Source organism: Muscardinus avellanarius (genome assembly GCF_963383645.1).
Source record: "Muscardinus avellanarius genome assembly, chromosome: 21".
Lineage (NCBI taxonomy): Eukaryota > Metazoa > Chordata > Mammalia > Rodentia > Gliridae > Muscardinus > Muscardinus avellanarius.
In genome coordinates this window covers 15,326,233-15,350,254 of record NC_137807.1, presented here as the reverse complement: position 1 = coordinate 15,350,254, position 24,022 = coordinate 15,326,233, and the positions used below count along the sequence as shown (strand labels likewise).

General features: G+C 54.5%; 1 protein-coding gene across 1 annotated transcript; it reads left to right on the top strand.

Moving 5' to 3' along the window:
- Window positions 1-967: 967 nt before the first annotated feature.
- On the top strand, window positions 968-23,369 carry MVK (mevalonate kinase; the record flags this gene model as incomplete). The annotated part of the gene is made up of 10 exons (XM_080717465.1): window positions 968-1,045; window positions 1,796-1,943; window positions 7,603-7,747; window positions 10,180-10,335; window positions 13,272-13,375; window positions 13,873-13,918; window positions 17,815-17,905; window positions 18,299-18,415; window positions 21,502-21,655; window positions 23,218-23,369. 10 exons carry the CDS (start codon window positions 968-970, stop codon window positions 23,367-23,369), a joined length of 1,191 nt encoding a protein of 396 aa, XP_080573591.1.
- Between the last annotated feature and the right edge of the window lie 653 nt (window positions 23,370-24,022).

Here is a 24,022-nt window from a genome sequence, read left to right as displayed (position 1 = left end):
TGTTTCCCCAACTCTAAGAGTTCCTCCCGAGGCGTCGGCGGCCTCAAGTCTGGCAGTTCCCTATGACACCCGATCACTGTAGTACTTAGTGCGATCGAGGTCTTCCTATAAGGCAGTTCACGTAAATCCTTAAACGGAGGATGGTTTGGCATTATTTGTCAAAATGTAAAATCCACACATCCGTAAACCGAGCGCGCCAAATTCCAGGACGCAGTCTTGCAGGAATCCTCACTTAAAGTGTGCAAAACGGGGCATGACAGGTGCTTTCTGCAGCCGTGTTTATAATTGTGACACATTGGAAACGGCCTCAGTGGCCATGAAAAAGTTCTTTCTCTTCCGTGATTTCATGTAAATCAGTCTAAATCAAACTCTCAATCTCTCTTTCTCCCTCATTTCCTCCCCAGTCCTGGTTATCAAACATAGGGTCTTGCTTGTTGCAAATACTCAGCTACAATACCAGCCCTCCTGTAAATTTCTGCCTTCAATCGTAGTAGTAAAGCTGTTGTGGTGGTACATGCCTGTAATCCCAGTTACCTCGGAGGCTGAGACGGGAGGATCACAGTTTGAGGTTCGAGGCCAAACTCAGCAACTTACCAAGACCCTGTTTCAAAATTAAAAAAAAAAAAAATACATAAGCTGTTTGTGGTGGTGTACACTTGTATCCCAGTACTTGGGAGGCTGAGACAGGGGGATAAAAGATTTGAGGCCATCTTCACTTACTCAATGAGGCATCTTAGTGAGACCCTGTTTCAAAATAAAGAATAAAATAGGACTGAACCCACATCTCTCTTGTTTGTCCAGTTGACTACAATACTGCTGTGCCTTTCAGGTACATAGCAAGCACTGGATGGTTGCTGCCGTTTTAGTTTCTTAAACTGGGCCTTCTCTAAGATCTCTTCCTGCCCTTCTAATATCTAGAGACCTTCATTCCTCTCTCTGGCTTTCTCTTTCAGGATTCCCAAGAGCCATGTTGTCAGAAGTCCTGCTGGTGTCTGCTCCAGGGAAAGTCATCCTTCACGGAGAACATGCTGTGGTCCATGGCAAGGTAAAAAGCCCCTGAGCTTTAGGGATTGGGTACCACTTCTTCCAGACACTCATACTGCAAGAAGGTGAAGTGCGAGCAGATCAGAGAGGAGCCCCATTTCTCCTCATCCAGGCAAGGAAAAGACAGATGTCATGGCCTCTGAAGAACCTCCCTAGCCTCACTTAGCAAGATCGCAGAAAGATATCGAAAGTAGAGGGAAGTCACTTAAGAAGTGAGCTTTGGTAGAGAGGAAAAGAGGTTTGAGGCTGAGCTCTGGGACACTCCTATGCTTAGAAGTTGGAAAGTTGATCTGGCAAAGGTGATCTGGAAGCAGTGCATTTCACTTACACCTCACAGCTATTCCTGGAGGTCCATCCTGTGTTACGGATGTGGAAGCTAAGGCTTAGAGAATTAGTAACTTGAGCAAGCTCCAGACAGCTTGGTGGAACTAGGAGTAAACCCAGGTCTGTCCGAACCTAAAGCTCCGGCTTTTAAACTCCTTGGCTCCGGGTGCTATTCTTTATGTTCTTGTATTTTTTCTTTGAAATGTGGCACTTATGGGGAAGTGACTCATTGGTGTTGAGAACCTTCGAAGTTTCCCGTGGGGACGGCAAATAGAAGTAGATATTTACTCCTAATTGAGTGGTGGTGGCTGTGCCCAGGCTCGGTGGAGCAGTGTGCCGAGGTTGATTAGCAATGGGTGGGTGTGGCTGAGTGCCAGGCTTTGCCCCCTTGCCACTCACTCTCAGGCTTTTGTCCTTTATTCCACAGGTGGCACTGGCAGTGGCCTTGAACTTGAGAACATTCCTCCGGCTTCAGCCTCACAGCGATGGGAAAGTGAGCCTCAATTTACCAAATATTGGTATCAAGCAGGACTGGGATGTGGCCAGGCTTCAGCTTCTGGACACAAGCTTTCTGGGTATGTGCATGGGGAAGAACCAGTTTTGATGAGGACCTAGACACTAGGGTGATGGAGAAGGAGGACACCCAAGTAGTTGTTCCAGCTGGTCCAGGGCAATTTTCTATCCTGACCCCCCATAAAATCAGCTTCCATTATTTAGTGTGATGTTTTCATTCAAAAGCATAAAACTGTACACCAGCTATCTGTGAGCTGTTGTGGATATATTATCAAGACCTACTGTTAGTCGGGCGTGGTGGCGCACGCTTGTAATCCCCGCGCTTGGGAGGCTGAGACAGGAGGATCGCACAGGTTCGAAGCCAGCCTCAGCCACTTAGTGAGGCTCTCAGCAACTTAGCGAGACCCTGTTTCCAAATAAAATATAAAAAAGGTCTGGGAGTATAGCCCGGAGGTAGAAAGCCTCTGGGTTCCACCACAGTACCACCAAAAAAAAAAAAAAAAAAAAGACCTACTGTTAAGTGAAAAAGCACACAATGTAAAACAACGTGTACATACTTAGGTATTAGTTGGTGAAAGTGTGTAAGGTAAATGTGTAGAAAGAAGCCAGGCACAGTGCCACATACCTGTAATCCCAGCTGTTCAAGAGGCTGAGGCAGGAGGATAGCTAGGTTGAGGCCTGCTGGCAACCCTGTCTCAAAATTTAAAAGGGCTGGTGATGGACATCAGTGGTGAAGTGCATAACTCGCCTGTGTGATGCTCTGGGATTAATCTCCAGTACTGCAAAAAACAACAGCAACAAAAGAAAACAGTCTAAAGGAATAGACATCAATCTGACAGTGACGATTGACCCTTCAGTGGGAGGGTCTTAGGGCTGGACAGAGAGAGCTGTACCTTTTGTTTTTCTGCCTTTTTTTTTTTTTTTTTTTTTTTTGCGGGTCTGGGGATGAAACCCAGGGGCATTCAACCTCCGAGCTACACCCCCTATTTTTTTAGTCTTTATTTTGAAACAGGTTCTTACTGAATCGCAAAGGAACTAAGTAGCTGAGGCTGGCCTTAAGATGCGATCCTCCAGTGTCAGCCTCCCAAATGCTGGGTTTACAAGTATGTACCACCACACCCAGCTTGAGCCTTACCTTTTCTAATGTTGCTTTTAACAAGGAGAATGGATGAGTTGACATTTCGTTTAACTAGAAATTATTAAAAATAGGGCTGGAGGAACTGGTGGTGTCAGGTGTGGCAACACATGCCTGTAATCCCCATAGTTGTGAGGCTGAGACAGGAGGATCACAGGTTTGAAGCCTGTTAACACGTGGTAACTTAGTGAGACCCTGTTTCATAGTAAAAAAATAATTATAAGGGCTGTAGCTCGGGGGTAAAGTGCATATATATTGTATTTAGCATGCATGAGGTTTTAGGTTCAAGCCCCAGCATCAGTTGTGTGTGTGTGTGTGTGTGTGTGACATTATATATGTTACAGATATATGTAAAATATATACATATATAAAATATATACACATAGCCGGGCGTGGTGACGCACGCTTGTCATCCCCGCGCTCGGGAGGCAGAGACAGGAGGATTGCGCAGGTTCGAAGCCAGCCGGCGCGCTGGCTTAGGAGACCCTGTTTCCAAATAAAAATGTAAAAATAGGTCTGGGAGCGTAGCCCGGACGTAGAAGGGCTTCCAGGAACCCCAGTACCACCAAAAAAAAAAAATGTATATATATAGAGATAGATAGATAGATACACATATATAGGCATATATATGTATGTATATATATGTGTGTGTGTGTGTGTGTGTATATATATATATATATATATATATATATATATATATATACACACGCATACACTACAAACCAAAGTAACTTATTCTTACTCCTGGAAAATATAGTTGATACTAGGATATTGTGACCCAAAAAAATCACCTATTATTACTTCTGTCTTCCCAAATAACGTCCCCAAGCATTTTAGTATTAATCCTTCTGATTGGTTCCCTGTAGATGGCTAGTTTTATTGATTCAGATAGGAAGATACCTTGTTTTTTAACTAAAACTGAGTGAAGGTACGTCAACCTTTCAGAAATGTGAGGGTGCTTTCCCTTCAGTGTACCATGGCCTGCTGTGGGAGCACAGGCGCCGCAGCCACACATAGGCAGGCCGGCTTTCCGCAGCCAGCCAGGCCGCCACCTCCCCAGAGCTGGGGCTGCTCCGTGTTCTCAGCCTGCTGTCTTCTCGCTGGGCTGACACCATGATGTTGGCAGTGGGGTTCCTCAGCAAGCCCGGGGCAGGTGAGAATCCACCAGCTTCCTTCCAAACTGGACCTGAGCCCTGGACGCCTTCACCTCGCCGCAGCTGCTCCCGTCAGAGGTGGAGAGGAAGTGGAAGCCCTGCCGCTGCGTGGCGCTCGAGGGTGGAGCAGTAGGTTTGATCCCCAGGACCACCAGGGAAGAGGGAAGGAGGAAGGCAGTCATCTTCATTTTATTTCATTCATTTATTTTTTTACTTGTTTATTTGTGTGTGTGGCACTGGGAATTGAACCCAGGGGCATTGTGTCTCTGAGCTATACCCCAGCCCTGTTCTATTTTTTGCTTTGAAAAAGGGTCTCACTGAATTGCAGAGGGTCTACCTAACTTGCTGAGGCTGGCCTCAAACTTGCAATCTTCCTGTCTCAGCATCCCAAGTACTGGGATTACAAGTGTGTACCGTCCTGCCTGGATGACTTCATTTTAGAGGAACCATTTTTCACCTGCTGTAACTTGGATTCGTCTGTAATACCGGAGGCCTCCTGGCCCCGCCCCTCCGCGCTGGTAGCGTGGTAGGGGCTGAGTGTATGTATATTGAAGGGGCCCCTGGGGGATGGAACCCGGGGCCTTCTACCTCCAGGCTATACTCCCAGTCCTATTTTTTATGTTTTCTGTTTGGAAACAGGGTCTCACTAGATTGATGAGAGCCTCACTAAGTAGCTGAGGCTGGCTTCGAACCTTTGCAATCCTCCTGTCTCAGCCTCCTAAGTACTGGGATTACAAGCGTGCGCCACCACGCCCGGCTCTGCTCTGCTTTTTAAGTCTTTAGCAGGATATGGCCACAGCCCAGTGCGGTGGCGCCCATCTAGACCACGCTGGCGTCCTGGGGCCCAGGCTGGCCGCTTCACCTGTGACCACACTGAGCGGGCTCGTGTTGCCTGGCCAGGGATTGCTCCGAGTTACTGGCAGAACGAGGGGCAGGTCCGGGCCTGACGCTGAGCACGAGGCACAGGAAGAACCAGTCCCCCCACCTCACGGAGCCAGAAGCAGGTGGAGCCTTTTGTCGACATGTCTGTGAGGTGACACGGACCTCCTGTCTTTCTTTTGACATCTTTTGCTCCTTTCTGAAGTAATCACCACAGTGAACAGCCATGGGCGTTTACGTGTGCCAGGCTGAAGTGTGATTGCAGATGTCAGCTCTCAGGATTCTCCAGCCTTTCCCAGGAGTTGGTGACGTTCCTCGTGCCCATTTTATGATTGTGGGAATTCAGGTGTGGAAACCTTGCGGCTCGTCTCACAGAAGCAGAGGCGGCGTAGGCCACCCACAGATCAGAAACAGGACTCAGACCCAGGTTCCCCTGAACTCGAAAACCACTGCACGGCTCTGCTTGGCCGTCCCGCAGGTCATTAATACACGGGACCCCTGGTTACTGAACACTTCGCAGGTTCCCTTAAGTTCCCAGCACAGGCAACCCAGCTCGACCCGAGGCTCAAGGAGTGATGGGTAGAAGTGAGCTACCTGGTCAGACTGGCCGGGCCTCCTCGGCCTCACGGAGGTTGTCCAGCCCCTCTGGCTCACTGAGAAAAACCTGCCTCACCTCGCCCTCTAGCCCAAGCAACATTCAGAGTCGCTGTTTGGCCTTTTGCTTGTCTCTGTCTTGTTTGGGTCATGGATATTGAACCCAGGGACATTCTACCTTGCACTACAACCCCAGCCCTTCTTATTTTTTATATTTTGAAACAGGGTCTTGCTAAGTTGCCAAGGCTGGCCTCAAACCTGCCATCCCCCTATCTCAGCCTCCCGTTTCACAGGGATTACAGGCATGTTCCATCGCGCCTGGCTCATATTCACTGTTTCTAATTTGAGTTTCTATCTCCTCTAATTCTCGTTTGATAGAGGGAACTATCTGGGGAATCACTTCACACAGCCTTCGATTTCGGTCGTGTGCAGTGAAGGTGAAACCCAAGCCTCAGAGAGACTGCGCTGGCACTCACGCTACACATGCTTGCGTTTAAACTACTAAGTAAGCACTTCCTATGAGCCAGGAACTGTGCAAAGTATCTTACATATATCATTTTGCTTGATCTTTACGGCAACCCTGCAAAGAGATACTGCTGTCATCCCTGTCTTACTAAGGAGGGAAACAGGTTCAGAGAGGGCAAGCCACGTGCTCACGGCCACACAGCCAGGGAGCAGCACAGCTGAGATTCATGCCGGTCTGCTGACTTGCCCAGCTCACCGGCAGCAGGTGAAACACCGTGGCCCTTGGCCCATGAGTAGCTCACTCCACCTTCATTCCCGTTCTCATCACAGCGCCTGCTCAGCCGCTTTGTGGGGTTTTGTTTTAAGGTGTGTGTGTGTGTGTGTGTTGCTAGGGATTGAACCCAGGAGCATTCTACCTCCAAGCAGCTATACCCCAGCCCTTTCTTGTAAAAGACCAGTTTGGCCAGAGCACTGGGACCGTTGGGACTGGGGTCTTGGAAGGTGGGCAAGGATTTGGCTGAGAGTGACAAACAGACACAGACAACTTAAGGATGATGTATTTGAGTGTAGTTTGTAAGGTAGTGGACAAGGAATATATATAGTATAAAGAAATTGATTATATTATTGGATAACTTTGGCTTATATATGTTATTGTTTTTAGATTAATGATTTTTATGTACATTCTAAGATTTTTATTATTGTACATGTTTTAATTTGGTACTACATGTTGACCAGTTGTTAGACTTATGGTATAGTATTTAGTTACAGGTCAAAGCTATTACTTGTTAAGATTTTTTTATGTATATTTTTATATATTGTAACAAGCTCTTTTTTATTATATATATTTTAATTTTTTTTTTTTTTTTTTGGTGGTACTAGGGGTGGAACCCAGAGGCTTTCTACCTCCGGGCTATACTCCCAGACCTATTTCCTATTTTCTATTTTACTTGGAAACAGGGTCTCAGTTGCTGAGAGCCTCACTAAGTAGCTGAGGCTGGCTTTGAACCTGTGCGATCCTCCTGTCTCAGCCTCCCAAGCGCGGGGATTACAAGCGTGCGCCACCACGCCCGGCTCTGTTTTAAATATTTTTATTTATTTTATTTTTAAACATTGTAAAAAACTATTTTGATTTAATTTGTGGTACTGGGGATCAAACCCAGGACATTCAACCGCCTAGCTACATCCCCAGCCCAATTTCATATTTTGTTTTGAAACAGTCTGCTCAGGTTGCCGAGAGTCTCACTGCTTGCTGAGGCTCGAACCCGGGATGCTCCTGTCTCAGCCTGCCAAGTACCGGAATTACAGGCATGCGCCACCGCATCCAGGGTCTCAGTCGTTGAGGGCCTCGCTACTTTGCTGAGGCTGGTCTGAGTCTGTGGTCCTCCGCCCGGCATTATAGGTGTGCGCCACCATGCCTCGGAGCTTGTCTCCTGTTGTTCATGAAAGCATCGAGGGCGTCTCACTCACGTGTTTGCCTGTTTGCCCATGCGACAGAGCAAGGTGACATCGCCGCACCCACCCCAGAGCAAATGGAGAAGCTGAAGGAGGTGGCCGGTGTCCCCGAGAACTGTGCTGTCACCGAGCGCCTGGCCGTGCTGGCCTTCCTGTACTTGTACCTGGCCATCTGTCGGAAGCGAAGGTACCTGCGTGGGTACACGCGTGGCCGTGGGGTCCTGCTTCGGCCTCCCACGGGAAGCAGGAGCAGCTTCAGCCCCGCGTAGCTGGAGAGGGTGTGCGCCCGCCGGCTGCCGTGTAGAGATGCGCTCTCATGACGTTCACCACAGCCCTGTCTCCCTTCCCGCCTGGGGAGGCTGAGACGGAGAAGTAAGGTCATGCAGGGCCTTCTCTGGTCCGAAAGTGGCAGAGCTGGGAAGCTAGTTGGTTCTCTCTGACACTCATGAACTTCCGCCACTTCCTCCTCTGCCCTCTTCGGTCCAGCAGCTGAAGCCAGATTCCAGCCTGAGATCCTGGCGTGGCCGCTCCCGAGCGTGACTGCGGAGGGGCCTTCATGGCACACCTGGGCACTACAGGAGGCAGCCAGCAGAGTGAGGCCAGTGTCCCTTCCACCCTGGGCCGCAACCAGACCCTGGCGGCTGGTGGCCCCGCTGAGGCTGCAGGGCGCGAGTGCACACGCTCCGGAGGCTCGCCTCGGCCATTTGCCCTCCATGAGCCTCAGCTGCCTCGTCTGTAAAATGAGAGTGTCAGTAGTACCAACCTCATAGGGTTGTTTTGGGATTTCATTTATCTAAAGTGAGCCAAGTGTGGAGGTGCACGCCTGTAATCCCAGTACTTGAGAGGCTGAGACCGGAGGATCACAGGTTTGAGGACAGCCTCAGCAAGAAGTGAGACAGCCTTAGCAAGCAGTGACATTCTCATCAACCTAGTGAGATCCTGTTTAAAAAAAAAAAAAATAGGGCAGCAGGCTCAGAGGTAGAATACTCCTGGGCTCAATCCCCAGTAGCAGAAAATTAAAAATGTTTGGGTGGGGGCTGGCTCTCAACTTGATAGATGTTAGCTGTTATTATTGACAATTTCCATAGAAAAATAATGGGGGAGATTAGCAATATATGTAAAGTGGCCTCGCCTGGGCTGGTGCACATAGAGTGCAGTACTTTTTGTGCAGGGCACCGAGGGCCACCCTCTGCGGCGGCAGGGACACTGGCTCAGCGGCCAGGAGGAGTGTGGGGGTTTTCATCTTGGAAGAGCCTGTCCCCTTCAGCAGGTGGGGCGCTCGGAATCCCCCAACCAAGTGGGGTGGGCATGTGTACTTTGAAAAGGCACATTTGGACCGGGCGTGGTGGTACACGCTTGCAATCCCAGCGCTTGGGAGGCTAAGACAGAGGATTGCACACAGGTTCGAAGCCAGCCTCAAATACTTAGTGAGGCTCTCTGCAACTTAGTGAGACCCTGTTTTCAATTAAAGTATAAAATAGGTCTGGGAGTATATAGCCTGGAGGTAGAAAAGCCCCTGGGTTCCATTTCCAGTACCACCAAAAAAAAAAAAAAAAAAAAGGAAAGAAAAGACACATTTGGTATTGTCATTTTGCTGGGGGGGATTTTGTTGTTTTTTGGTTTTTGGGTTTTTTTTTTGGTATTGGAGGTCGAACCGAGGGGCATTCCATCCCTGAGCTACACCCTATCTCTATTTTTTATTTTGAAACAGGGTCTCTCTAAGTTGCTGAGGCTGGTATTGAACCTTCAGTCCTCCTGTCTCAGCCTCCCAAGTACTGGGATTACAGGCCTGCGCCAGCTGGTATTTTAATTTTTATATTCAGAAATGGGGGCATGATGGCACACACCTGTAACCCAGTACTTGGGAGGCTGAGACAGGAGGATCACAGGTTCAAAGCCAGCCTTAGCAAACGAGCGAGACTCTTCAAATTAAATAGGATTAGGGTGTAGCTCAGAGGTAGAATGCCTCTGGATTCAACCTCCAGTACCAAAAAGAAAAAGAAAAATGAAATGGGGGAAAAGGCACTTAGTGGAAACTACCAGACATGAAGTCTTCCAGGTGTACTTAGGGGGAGCTCATGAAGGTGCTGTGGTGCCCAGCTTTCTCGTGACTCACAGCAGACCTGGGTCTCACATTGGGGAACACCGTGTGGGGGGAGAGGCCTCCCCGTGAGCACTGGGGGGAAGGGTACATGCTGGTTACATTCCAGGGCAGCTGCAGTGGCCCCTCTGGGGGTCAGCAAAGGTCACAGTGGAGGGGATAAGGTCTTGAAAGATGGGGCGGAGTCTCTGGAGGATGGAGAACTGCAGGGCCATCCCAGCTGGGGCCCATCCCATGCCAAGTGCAGGGCTGTGGCAGCCTGTGTGCGTGGGAAGCGCCTTCGGGAAGAGCTGTAGATGCATAGTTTTATGATTTAAGTGAACCTAGTATCTGTTTCCAAAAGCTGCCTGATTCACCGTGCGCTCCTGCCACACAATTAGGGTGGCTTTGCGATCAGAAATCTCCTGGACTTCAGAAATCTGGGCCAGGCCCTTGGAGAGAGGCCTGCCGAGTCCAGCCCGAGTCCCCAGCCTAGGCTGCCCTTTGAGGGTCACGCTCTGCGCCCCGCTGTATTCCAGGGCCCTGCCAAGCCTGGACATCGTGGTGTGGTCGGAGCTGCCCACCGGCGCAGGCTTGGGCTCCAGTGCCGCCTACTCAGTATGTCTGTCTGCTGCCCTCCTGACGGCCTGTGAGGAGATCCAGAACCCGCTGAAGGACGGGGCTCGAGTCAGCAGGTAATTCTGGGTCTCACGCCGGCCCTCGTCACCTCTGTACATCAGGATCCAAACATGAAGTTTCTCCCTGGGGCCTCGTTGCCACCCGGCGAGGCACGAGGTCATGGTGGTGGTGTACAGGTGAGGCCCAGAGAGTCCATTGGCTGCCCCAGGCCACGGAGCATTCAAGGCCAGGTGGGATTTGAACCCAGAGTGTGTGTGAACTCCTCAGTCCTGTGCTAAGCTGTTTGTCTGTCCCAGCCCCACCCCTTCCTGGCTCTTTGGGATTCAAGGGCCCGTGGCCTGTGGTAGAAAGAACTCGAGGCTGGTAGTTAGGTCCCACTCCTGCACTGACTCTGTAGGGCCTGGGCGTGGTCACTGCGCCCGGGTGCTCCCTGTCCTCCCCTGGGTGGTGACAAGAACACCGGGGCTTACTGGGAGATCCAACCGGACAGTCGTAGGGGAAAGCACAGTATCCCAAGAAATCAGCAGAAGACAGCATGTCCGTTAGAACGGTGTCTCTCCTTCTGCCAGCCTCACCCTGGAGCAGGTGCCCCTCTGTCCTTCCTGGTGGGGCACACCTTTGCAGATGCTCCTGAAGGAGCCGCCCAAGGGCAGAGGCCGAGCAGCGTGCCCTGAGCCTGTGCCGTGTGGAGAAGCGCGGACACTCCACCCAGTGGAGGATTACGGTGCCAGCTGTGTGGAGCTCGACAAGACTGCTGGCCATGTCGCTCTCCCAGTCAGGCCAGCAGAAGGGTGCCAGGTGGACGGAGCTGTGGGTTACCGCCCCAAGCCACGCGGCACACTCACAGGCCCCCAGCAGCCACAGCAGAGAAGGAACCCAGGAACACAGCGCTTTTCTTCTCCGTCTTGGAAACGTGATTTCCCGCCTCCCCAGCCGCCAGGTGCCTGTTAGTCCTGTCACGTGTGATCCATCCTTTCCAGGTCGCCTTGTTGATAGAGCTGAATGCAGCCTGAGCCCCAAGGTCACTCTGGTCATCGCAGGCCACAGTGGCTTGGAGACGGCAGGCTGCCCTTCTCAAGGCTTCTGGTAGCTTTATCTGTTAACTTGCTGCACAGCCATGGGCAACCCCTTCTCTCTCTGGCTCCATCTCCTTTTCTGGGAACTAGGGACTGGTCCCGCTGGTGACTTTGGGGCTCTTCTGGCCTTTCATTTGGTGATCCTGGGATAAGACGGTGACGCAGGAGAGAGGATGGGACAGAGCTGCTCATAGGACAGAGCTGATCATAGCGAGCCAATGAAGGCCCAGTTGTCCTGGAGCCCCTGAACACACCCACACTGGCCAGCACACCATTCCGCGTTTCCAAGAGCAGATGGTAGCTCTGTGTGTGCACATGTGCGTGCGTGTGGTCTTTGTCGTGCTGCTTCTGGCCAATTTTCAGCCTCCGAACACCCAGTCATTACTCCTCAGAACCCATGGGGAGAGCAGGCCCCACCCCACTGGCACTGCCCAGTCAGGAGGAACTGGGGTCCAGTCCCCTCTGCAAACTTGAGTCTGAGCCCCCAGGACCGACCTGCATGGAGGAGACAGGAGCCTCACATGGCTGAGGGCCCCAGGGGATCGGCTGCCCCGTCCTTTCATCCCTCGGTGGCTTCTTTCCAGCATGCCGCTGCCTTTCAGCTCCTGGACAAGGTCAGCTCTGGTCGAGGTCCAGGCATTGGCCAGGCTGGCCCCTCCAGCCGCAGAGCTCTCGCCGGCATGTCGCCTTCCTCGGTGCACCCCATTGCACTATCCTCCCAAGCGCTGTCGAGTTACACGCTGCAGTGCGACTGACCCGTTTGTACCTAGGTATTGATTGCTTGCTGACCGCTGCTCTTGATGTGAGCTGAGTCACAGGCAGATAGCAACCACTCAGTAAGTCCATTTGAGAAAATGATTAGCGTAGTGCCTAGCACTTAGCACTCGACAGTACTAACTGGCATTACCTCGTGGTTAGCAGAGCCTTGCAGGCACTGTGCAAGCGAAAGGTCCATGAGAGACTCAGGGGGTTGTAGCCTGCCCAAGGTTCCACAGCAGATAAGAGGTCAAACAAAAAAAATTCTTGTTTCCTGTGCGGGGATCGAACTCCAGTGTTCGCACATGCGAGGCGCGCGCGGCACCATGAGCAGCACCCAGCCCTTGAACACCGTTCTGAATGCATCCAGCAGCTGTGACCCCCGGGTGCCCGCCCTGGGGAATACCGACTGTCTCCTGCGCACTGTGCCCCGGCGCGTGTGTTCTTCCCTTGCAGTGTCCTCTGTGAGAAGACACTGTCATCCCTGTGCTCTCATGGATGAGAAAAGGGGCTGAAGTGAAGCCGCTGCCAAGGGCACCTGGGGATGGGTGGCAGGATGGACGCGGATCCGCTCACTGCGTGAGCCACACTCAGCCTCGGGCCACTTGCGTTCCTGGTTCCTCTTGTGTTCGGGGGGCTGGCTGCTCACAGAAGCTGGTAGCGGGCCTGTACCTACTCCATGAAAAGACCCTTGTACTTTGGAGAGATTTAGGGCACCGACCTGGCCCTTCAGTGGCCTCCAGGGCACCTGAAATTCGTGTTCACGTGATGGTGTGTTGGGCTTTCTCAGCACCTCTGGAAGCTGTCCTGCCTCTGCACTGCCATCCCGCTCTTCCTCAAGGCAGGTGGAGTGCAGAGGCCCTGGGGGTGCAGACAGCCTACTGCGTGTGGATACCTGCGAGGCTCTTCACCTGCCCCGGGGAGGGTGGATTCCCTGCCCAGCAAGCGGGGCACTCGCTCAGCTACCTAGGGGCACCGTAGGACGCGGGACCCAGGGCCTGGGCTTTCCTTGCTGCACCAGCAGGCTTGGTCTGTACTGTTTTGCTCTTCTGAGTCCAAGCCCCTGTGCCTCCTATGCTCCGGCCACAGCTCCTGCTTCACTGCCCGAGGCCACCCAGCCCCACTGGCCAGCACCCAGTAAAGCATATCTGTGTCTGCAGGTGGCCCAAGGAGGATTTGGAATTAATTAACAAGTGGGCGTTCCAGGGGGAGAAAGTGATCCATGGGAATCCCTCTGGAGTGGACAATGCCATCAGCACATGGGGTAGGTGCTACCGGCTTCATTTTCCTCCTTTCCCTTATTTTCAATCTCCTTCCATGTGTAGGTATCGTGGCTCTCTTGGCCCAGAATGAGTAGAATCCATGGATTCTGAGGAAGAGTATTTTCCTGTCTTGGGGGTAATGGGAGAAAATTTGGGGCTCTACTTGCACCCTCGAATCCCCGGGACAGGGCTGGGGATGCACAGCCTCAGGGAGGGGCACCTGCCAGTCCAGCTGCAGAGCTGTCGCCACAGAGTTTGCAGATTACACCAGCGCCCCCGCTAGGGAGCGCATCAGGCGGGGCCTGGAGGGAGGCCCACGCGCCCAGGTGGGGAGCCGCCTCCTGGTGCCTCGGTGCCCTCCTGCCCTGTCTAGCTGAAGCAGAGGTGATGATGGGTTATGTTGCTTAGCCTGTTCCCGATAGAGATAAACTGACCCACACACCCCTCTGATGAAGCATAGCTTCTCCTCCAGCTCTGACCTGCTCCTGTCTCTCTTTAGGAGGAGCACTCCGGTACCAGCAAGGGAAGATTTCATCCTTAAAGAGGTAATCCTAGGCCGGGCGTGGTGGCGCACGCTTGTAATCCCCACACTTGGGAGGTGGAGACGGGAGGATCGTGCAGGTTCCAAGTCAGCCGTGCTGGCTTAAGAGACCCTGCTTCCAAATAAAAACCTAAAAAATAGGTCTGGCAGTGTAGCCTAGAGGTAGAAGGGTTCCACCCCCAGTACCACCAAAAAAAAAGTAATCCTAGGGCAGAGCAATGCGTCCCAGCACGGCAGCGTCCACACATGGAGGGACGGGTGCTTGCTTGCAAGGTCACACGGGGACAGGTCCCTGGGTTTCCAGCCTCTGGTTCGGGCCTCAATTTCCTGACCCCCTGTGAGGCTCCCTGTGAGGCTCCGGGTGCGTGAGGACGGCTGGGCAGTCGCTCTCTGTTCTTACCCTTTGCCTTTAAATTGCTGGCGATTGGAGAGGAAGTCACGCACGCCGTCCTACCACCTTCCAGAAACAGCCAGCGGCCCACGGCTGCTGCTCATCTGTTCACTCACCCGTCTGCTCATCTAGTAAACAGAATTGATACCTTCCTGTGCTCCTGATGACACGTCCTGGGGTCTAGATACAGAGGTGACTCTCAGTTTCCAAGAGCTCTTAGTCTCGGGGACAGACACACACATGAAAGCCACTATAGGACCATGTGTAGTTGACATCCCGGACGCGTGCGGCAGGCCTGGATCTCGCTTGTGAGCTTAGAGCGAGGGGTCAGGTGCAGCTCTCAGCCTGTTATGTCTTTTCATTCCTCTCTCCGCACCAGCTGGAATGCCACACATGCCCATTTGACCTCAACGTGCGCGGTTCCGTTCACAACCACAGTGGAAATGTCTGGTACTGTGAGGTAGATGGCATGCAGGAGCTGGAGCCTCTTGGGCTGTTCCAGGTTGGGCGGCAATGTTGGCCCTAGGGTGCCTTGCCGCCTCGGTGGCTGTCCTGTGTGTGGCGAGGGGTCCCAGAGCTCTCTAGCCTCCTGTGCTCAGAGCAGTCTTCTTTGCTGACGGGCAGCAGGTCCTGGCCCGCTGTCTTGGCCAGCTGGGTCACTCCATCAGTGGCTCAGCAATCTGGAGTGCTGGGCTACGCCTCTGCACCTGGGGTCTCACTATCCCCGCTCTATGGGCTTCCAGAGCTGAGCCGCCCCTCGAATCAGAGACTCCTTAGCCTCAGCACTGGTAGAATTAGGGGCTGGATTGTTCTCTGTGGTGAGGCTGTCCCACGTGTTGTGGGGTGTCTAACAACATCCCTGGCCTCTACTCAACTGTGGCCATCAAAAATGTCTCCAGATGTTGTCCAGCATCCCTTGGAGGGCAAAAGCTCCCTCTCCCCAGAGAAGGACACAGGGCAGAGGAGAAGGACTGAGCGAGCGACAGCCGTGTCCTGGCCTGGACTGCCTTCAGGAGCAGAGGCAGCCACACCTGTCACGATCAGCGGAGGCAGCCGCGGGGTTCCGAGGTTGCCATCGGTGGCAGCAGGCGCATCATAAATCCAGGTGCAGATGTGGAGCTTCTGCAGGGAGAAAAGCAGCTCAGAGCCGGGCGTAATCCCAGTTCTTGGGAAGCTAAGACAGGAGGATCACAGGTTTGAGGACAGCCTTAGTGACTTAGCGAGATCTGCTTCCAAATAAAAAAGGGCTGGGAGTATAGCTCAGAGGTAGATGCCCTAGGTTCAATCCCCCATACCAAAAAAAACAAAAAACTGCTCAGCCTGGGCAGTCTCCTGGCTGTCCTGTGAGGAGACAGCCATCGTGCACAGGTGCTCTGAAGCGCTTGTTGCGTGTCACGAGTGCGTTCAGAAAACAGTAGGTGAGGAATAGACAGCGAAGCAGGCGCTGCCTCGTGGCTCGGGGCCTCTGAGTGGTAATGTGAGAGCAGAGGCCTGAGCAAATGAAAGAGGAGTCGGGCACAGTGTGCATGCCTGCCATCCCAGCTACTTGTGAGGCTGAGATGGGGATGAGAAGTTGTAGGCCAGCCTCAACAACTTTTGAGGCCCTGTTTCAAAGAGGCCAAGCACGTAGCTCAGTAATAGAGCACCCCGTTTTTCATCCCCAGTACAAAAGAGACACAGCCATAGGGGAAGCAAGTGCGAAGACCCTGAGGCTGGAGTGGCCCAGTGTGTGGAGCGGTGGCCACGAGGCTGTGCCCGCGGTGGAGTGTCCACGGGGGAGGACGACAGGCTCAGCAGGGGCAGGCCCGGACCACAGACGCGCTCGCAGAGCACCCTGAGCGGTAGTTGCTGGCTTGGGAATGCTCAGCTCGGCGGGCCCGGCATCAGGAGCATTTATGAGGCTTGTCTGAGGATGAGGATGCAGTGTCTGCCCCCTCCCCCACGGCTGGGGACAGAGTGCCCGACCTTCGCTGCCTGCTGCAGGGCGCCCAGCGAACAGATGGTGGGTTCTCGCAGAGGCGGGGAAGCCAGACTCCGCATTAATCCCATGGATGGCTTAAAAAGGAGCCCTTTCCCCCAATCCTCGCATAGCGCTTTTCCATTTAAAAAAAAAAAAAAAAGCATTGTTTGTGAAGTGGATCAAGATCCAGCCTCCCAGAGTGCTGCCCTTTTGAGCAACGGCTGTCTTTTTTAAAGGGAAGAGAAAAGCCAAATAGAATGTTCGTCTTTTGTAAAGTTAAAAAGAGAGTGTGCAAGCAAGCCTCCAAGGCTGAGAATCGATATTAATTTCATGGGCTTATGGGCGGTGAGATGAAACAGGTTTCTGGCAGCTTTTTCCAGCCCTGCTGCATTTTACAATCTTGAACTGTGAAGAGAGAGAGAATAAAGGTGTCGAGGAGTCTGCGCCTCCAGTTGTCTTGGGCCAGAGCGCAGCACATCCAAATTCTGCAGCCTCCACCACAGCTCTCTAAAAGGCAGGTTGGATGACAGAAGAGCTCAGCACAAGGACAGATGGAATTGGGGCTTTGGGAAGGATTGTACAGCTCCTCGGGGAGGGTCATGCTGGAGAGTCGGCTTATTGAAGCCTCCCTGTTCCCTTCCCCACGGCAGCCGAGGAGAGGTGGGTTTTGTGCCTGGGCCACTGGACTGGGCGCCATCGAGGCAGGGCAGGAAAGGACTCCAGGGAATACTGCCTCCCCTCACTCTCCTGCACCGACCGTCTCCAAGAATAATGCAACAGATGGGACAATTTCTCATCCAAAGTCCGAAACCCAAAATGATACTCAAAAAAGGTTTTGAGCTATTTTGCTCAGGTTTCAGGTTTTCTGGTTAGGACACTCGGCCAGTACACGGTTTGTGCACAGATCCCCAAATCAAAACACTGAGATCTGAAACCCCTCTGGTTCCTCCCCGGCACTTGGGAGAAGGGACCCTCAACTCTGCCTGCACTGGCCAGTCGGCACCGTCCTTGCCCCAGCCCTGTGTGACCTACCATAGGTCCAGTTGCCGCAGCTCCAAATCTCCCAAGTGTCCCCCAGGACTGAGCTTAGCCTTTCTCGCTGCGCCGTCTGCCTCTTGGGACTCCTGCCTGGGCCAGCCACCAAAACGCCCTGCCTACAGGGACAGCTGCCTTCCCACCTTCCCCTGGCTGGCTCACCCTGCCTGGTTCTCAGCTTACATGTCAGGCCAGGGAGCCAGAGAAGCTTGGAGGACCTTCCTTCTCTGCCCCTGGTGCTCAGGGCATGCTGGGTCCCTCATCTGTGCCTAACACATAGGGGTTACCCAGTTGAGGTTGAATGAATGAAAATAAATAAATAAATAGCCAGAGGGGAGCGTCTGTCTTCCCAGGGTCTGAGGTGGAGAGACTGCTGTGGCCACAACAGGAGCAGCGCACCGCCGCACCTGACACCAACTCCCTGGGCCTCTACTTCCTGTGCAGCAGGGTGGGGTGGGCCCCAAATCGCTCCCCGTCCTGCACCGGCTCCCCCACCTGCCTCTTCACCCCACAGGCTCCCAGCTCTCCAGATCCTGCTGACCAACACCAAAGTCCCGCGAAGCACCAAGGCCCTTGTGGCTGGCGTCAAGAACAGGCTCATCAAGGTGCTTCCTGTTCCCCTCCTGGGTGGGCTACAGGGAGGGCAGGACAGTCATATCTGGATTTCCGAGCTCTCCCTCAGGCCGATGGGCTTCAGAGGGGTGCTGGGATGCTGGGGGCAGGGAGACTCGGGGTGGCAGCTTGCCAGAGAAGAACGTACTCTCCGTTATTCCTCCCTGACCTTCGGGGAGGGGGGCAGGGCAGGGATTTCTGCAACCCGGGGATCAGGCTCATTAGTCACATGGTCTTGCCGGGGGGGAGGGGGGTCCCCTGTGATTCCAAGGGCTGCGGTCTTGAGTTGGGTATGCGTGGTGGGGTCCCTCCTGCCCCCCTGCTGTTGGGTGGCTGTGCACTGGTGCCCCATCCCTCGGCCTCACAACCTGCCTGCTTTCCCGCAGTTCCCAGAGATCGTGGCCCCACTCCTGACATCGATAGACGCCATAGCCCTGGAGTGTGAGCGCATGCTGGGAGAGATGGCGTTGGCCCCAGCCCTGGAGCAGTACGTTGTGCTAGAAGTAAGCGCCATCCACCCTAACCCCGCTCACTCCACACTGCTGGCCCAAGCAGCGTCTCCCGTCCTACACTCAGTCTCCCGGAAGCTGAGACCAGCCGGGCCCTTCCTCTGGCTGGTCAGTCCATGTTTCCAGCCTGGGCCAGCTGTGCGTGCCTGGGAGCAGGCGTATCTCATTCTGAAGCCTCCCCGGAGGCAGAAGAAGAGGATGCAGGGTGGGCTCTGAAGTGTCTGACTTGGAGCCCCTGTCCGGGTCTGCCCTAAGGGTTGGGAGTGGTGGCCAGTGGGTAGGCGCCTGGGATATTGCTGCAAGAGATCTCTGTGGGAGCATCTCCTGGCCCTGCAGTCCTGCAGCTACTGCTAACTGCACGTAGTCACCCAGGAGCTGTTCATCACTTGCCTGCTTTGGGTCAGGTTCTTTTTTCTTTTTTTTTTTTTCCCCTGTGATACTGGGGATGGAACTCAGGGGCCTACTACCTTTGGGCTATACCTCCAACCCTTTTTTCTTTTTTATTTTGAAACAGTCTTGCTAAGCTGCTTAGAGCCTCACTACGTTGCTGCGGCTGGCTTTGAACCTGCAATCCTCCTGTCTCAGCCTCCCAAGTACTGGGACTACAGGCCTGTGCCACCACCACCCACCCACCACCATTTGCATATTCCTAGTGAGGTTCTTGAGACCCGGATTTTGGATCTCTGAAGCCCAGTTCCCCTGCTGCTTGCTGTGTGGCCTCACTGCATGTCTTAAGCAGGCGCTGAGGTCCTCCAGGTGACATACAGCGTCCTGCCTGGTGCCACCGCACAGCGAGTCAAAGCACTCCTGATGCAGTCTGTCTGGCCCGGTGAATGTGGACTGTTACGGAGCCGCGGCACGAGAGGGGCCGCCCCAGAGGGCCCTGTAGTCTATCACAGCCAGGGCCCTCCTGGTCTTTTTTGCCTCCGCTGCTGCTATCAGCTGCTGTGTCCCGCAGTGTAGACGAGCTGCTCAGAACCACGCCTGCCTGGGGGTCCCCCGCTCAGTCTCCACACCAGCCCACAGGGAGCAGGTCCCGTGCTGCAGGTGGAGTCCGAGGCCTAAAGAGAGAGCTCGCTCCTGAGCCAGCCAGCGCCCAAACGACCGACTTGTCTGCCCCTCTATGTAGCCAGTCTCTCGTGAGCACCTACTGTGTGCCAGCCCTGGGCTCCGTGGACTCCCTGTACTTGGCCCTCGCTCCCAGCCAACTGCCGCCATCCCCACAGCCTCTCATTCCTTCTACACAGAGAGGAGGGACGCGTCCCCCTGAGCAGCAAATTAATAATGATAGAGGACTGCCTAAAATATCCCCTGTCGACTCGGGGAATGCTGCAGAGCAGCGCCTTGATTATACATTGTGTATATTTTTGGCTGTGGCAGCCGCCGAAATGTGCAGCTCAGCTCCTGGACAGCTTTGCACTCGAACCAGCGAGCTGTTCTCCCGTGTCACAGCCTGTCATCCAATCCCTGACAGATTTTGGATCAGAATGTGACAGGTGTCTGGAACCTGCCTCGGCGACGTGACACCTGGCGCTCAGGCGCGGAGAGAGGCCTCCAGCAACCTCCTCACATCCAGCCCCGGCTGGCACGAGGCGCGGGGCTGCTGCCGGGCATCACGCCTGCCTGCTCGTTTGTCAGGAGGGCGGGGAGGGGTCGCAGGAGCACTAGGGGAGCTGCGCCAACGAGCCTCGGTGATCGGCAGCCGGGTACAGGGCGTGCGGGCCTGGAGTGGAGCCCCGCGCCCTGGGGCTGCTCGGCGGGGGCCGGAGGCCATGCGCCCTGTGGGCAGAGCCTCCAGTGCCCACTTGGCTCCTGGGAGGCTGCAACTCAGGCAAGTCGCTTCTCCCCGAGCCTTGTTTTTCCCTTCTATAAATAGGGATGATTAGCCGGGCGTGGTGGCGCACGCTTGTAATCCCCACGCTTGGGAGGCAGAGACAGGAGGATCGTGCAGGTTCGAAGCCAGCCACGCACGCTGGCCTAGGAGACCCTTTTTCCAAATAAAAATGTAAAAGTAGGTATGGGAGTGTAGTCTGGAGGTAGAAGGGCTTCCAGGAACCCCAGTACCACCAAAAAATAAAAAAAGATAGGGATGATTATACCATACCTATAAAAGCTCTGATAGCGTTTACAGAGCACTAGTCTCGAAACAGACATTGTACAAAAATTCACCTGGTTTCATCCTATGGCGGTGAGGCAGACAGACGCCCTCCGAGCAAGGACCACAGCCAGGGAGGGGTAGAGTAGGGGCACATGCCAGGCCCAGCCCTCCACTGCCTGCCCAGCCTCTGGCCTGGCACTCCTTAGAGCCTCAGCACCTCGCATGGTGCCCGCCGCAGAGCGGTTTGGGGGATACGGTGGACACTGTTACTTTTCTTCGTTCACGCGCTCCTGCTGCGCCCTCGGAGAACAGGAATTCAGGAATTCATAGTGCCCAACTGAAGAAAACCAGGCAAACATTTAGCTATTTCTCCCATTCGTGACCTTGCTAGAAACACCCAGTGCTTATTCTGAACATCAGTCCCTACCGCAGCTGGAGGGTCTGGAGGGTGGCATGTTATTTGAGCCTTTTAGTTTTTTCTTACAAGTGACAGAGCTCCATCTCAACCAGGCTCTAGCAGAAAAGCAATGTGTTTACTCCTCACTGAGGAGGTGGCTTCGGGCACAGATCAATCGAGCAGTAGAAACATGGTTGGAAGTCTATCTTTCATGCAGCTCTGACCTTGTGGCAGGGTAGAGAGTTCAGCAGTGTATCTGAGATTGACTAATTTTAGTAGCTCCAATGGCAGAGAAAACCCCAGGAGGGCCCTGGTCGGCCCAGCCTGGGTCACACTCCCACTCCTGACTGGCCATGCGGGCCAGAGGCTTCTTGGCCCAGGACCAGGATAAGTCCTCACCCTCAGGGTGCTAGGTGAACTCAACTCCAGCAAGCCCGTGGGAAGTTCTGCAGAAACGAGGCTGCTTTTACTGGTGAAGTTGGGCCAGTGTGCGGGGCAGGCAAACTGCCCCACGTCTGTGGCTGCCAGGTGGGCAGAGTGCCTCGGCTCCGGCTGGCCATATGGGACACAGGCTCTCCCCCGCAGGAGCTCATCGACATGAACCAACACCACCTGAACGCCCTCGGCGTGGGCCACGCTGCCCTGGACCGGCTCTGCCAGGTGACCATGGCGCACGGCCTGCATAGCAAGCTCACCGGCGCGGGCGGCGGCGGCTGTGGCATCACACTGCTCAGGCCAGGTATGGAGGCACGGGGCGCTGCAGGCCCACCTGGAGCAGCCCCTGAGGGGAGGCAGAGGCCTGTGGCTTTGGGCATGTTAACCTCTCTGGGCTTATGTTTTCTCTTTGGCAAAACAAAGTAATAGTCTGGCGTACAGGATTGTTGCCTGGGTTCAAGGGTAAATCGGACCTAGAGAGCCTGGCTCAGGCAGCACTGCAGTGGGCGTCCTGCTGGGGAGATTCCTGCCCCCAGCTGGAGGAGTGACCAGGGCGCGGCCGCTGTCCTCGCAAGCCTGTCCCACCCCACTCTCTCTTGGCTGGTCCAAAATGGGGTTGATTTGGCCGGGCGTGGTGGCGCACGCTTGTAATCCCCGCGCTTGGGAGGCAGAGACAGGAGGATCGCACAGGTTCGAAGCCAGCTGCGTGCGCTGGCTTAGGAGACCCTGTTTCCACATAAAAATGTAAAAATAGGTCTGGGAGTGTAGCCCGGAGGTAGAAGGGCTTCCAGGAACCCCAGTACCACCAAAGAAAAAAAAAAAATGGGGTTGATTTATTTTTTTTCTTTTGGTACTGGCGATTGAACCCAGAGGCGCTCTACTGCCTCCAAGCTACACCTCCATCCCTTTCATCTTTTAGTTTTTATTTTGAGACAGGGTCCCACTGGGTTGCCGAGGATCTTGCCAAATTGCTGAGGCTGGCCTCAAACCTGCAATCCTCCTGTCTCAGCCTCCTAAGAAGCTATAATCCTCCTACAGGTGTGCAGCACCTATAGCCCCCCTCCCAGCCCTTTTTGTTTTTATTTTGAGACAAGATTTCGCTAAGTTGCCGAGGCGGGCCTCAAAACTTGTGATCCTCCCGCCTCAGCCTCCCAAGTATGCGACACCATACGCAGCTACGACTTGATCTTGCTACAAGACCGAGAGCTTTCCTTATCCTTGCAGCAAGAGCGATCTGAGTAGTGAGCTTGGCAAAGCCTCCTGCCCTGGGGCCCTGGGCGCTGCAAGGCGCTGCTCCTGGTGCTTGGCCAGCGGATGTACATGGCGCACTGGCATGGGCAGATGCAGGCAGAAGTGTGGCCCTCTGCTGCAGTCTGCCCGCTGCCTGTCCTGAGTCTCCTCTCTCCATCTTCCTTCCCCTGCCCTTAGCGCTAAGGCAGGGGCCAGGGCCTGCCCTCCCTCGGTGCTGACTCCAGGATGGGGGTGACATCCTCATGTCAGCGTCGGTACCTGGTTCAGGGCCAATGTCAGTGGTGAGAGGCAGCCCTTCCGGAGTGTGCCCAGCGTCCCCAGCACTGGGCAGACACTTCACCTGCAGCTGTCCAGTGCAAACCTGTAGCCTGGAGGGGTGGGCCCATTAGCTCCATTCCCAGATGAGGAGACAGGCTTAGGGAGGCCAGGTCAGCTGTCTGCAGCCGCGTGGCCAATATGTGTCAGAGTGCGTGTGTATAAGCGGCTTCCCGCGACCTCCCCGGGCGGTGGGGTCACGGCCAGTAGCCACAGCAGGAAGCCCCGGCTTCGTGCACGGCGTGCTCTAAGGCGGCCAACAGCTGGCAGGTGTCCGTGGTGACGCACTTTCCCCCACAGATCTGGAACAGGAAGAGGTGGAGGCCACAAAGCAGGCCCTGACGGGCTGCGGGTTCGACTGCTGGGAAACCAGCCTCGGCGGCCCCGGCGTCTCCATGCACTCAGCCGCCTCCCTGAATGGCCCCGTCCAGCAGGCCCTCGGTTGCTTCTGAGACAAACCTGCATCTCTGCAGCCTCATGAAGAAGCGCCTTTCCAGATGAGTGCTGGCCAACGCGGCTCATCTCCTAATAGTGACAGAGAGGCCTCTGGCCACTTCAGGACGCCCTTGCTGCTGACCGGACCTCAGGGCTGCCCTGAGCTGGGCCATCAGGAGGAGCATCAATGGTCTGCCTTCTCCCACTCGTGGGCAGAGGGCCCGGCCAGCTCCAGAGACTTCAGGCTCCTGCCTCTCCCCTGAAGCTCTTGGGATTCATCTTCTGGGCCCTGCCTTCCTCTGACCCCCTGAAGCCTGTGTTGGGCACCGGCTTGCTGGGCCTGGAGCCTGGCCTCTGCCCCCACCTGTCTCAGGGCATCCTCCTCACCCCTCAGGAGCCCTCCAACCCTGGTGGGAGGGCCCTGGCCCCTCCTGTGACACCCTCCTGAGTTGGACTGAATGGCACCTCGGCCAGCTGGGCTTTTCTGGAGTCTGGGCGGCAGCCTTGGCCTCCTGCCCCAGGGGCTGGGATTGGCCGAGCAAAGGCAGAGCCGATGTGTGCTGTCTTCCGATCACTACTTGAGCTTGCAGAAAAGATGGTGAAGGAGAATAAAAAGCCTGCGTGAACAAAGCCACGCCCAGAAAGTCATCAGTCTGCTCCTCCACCGGCC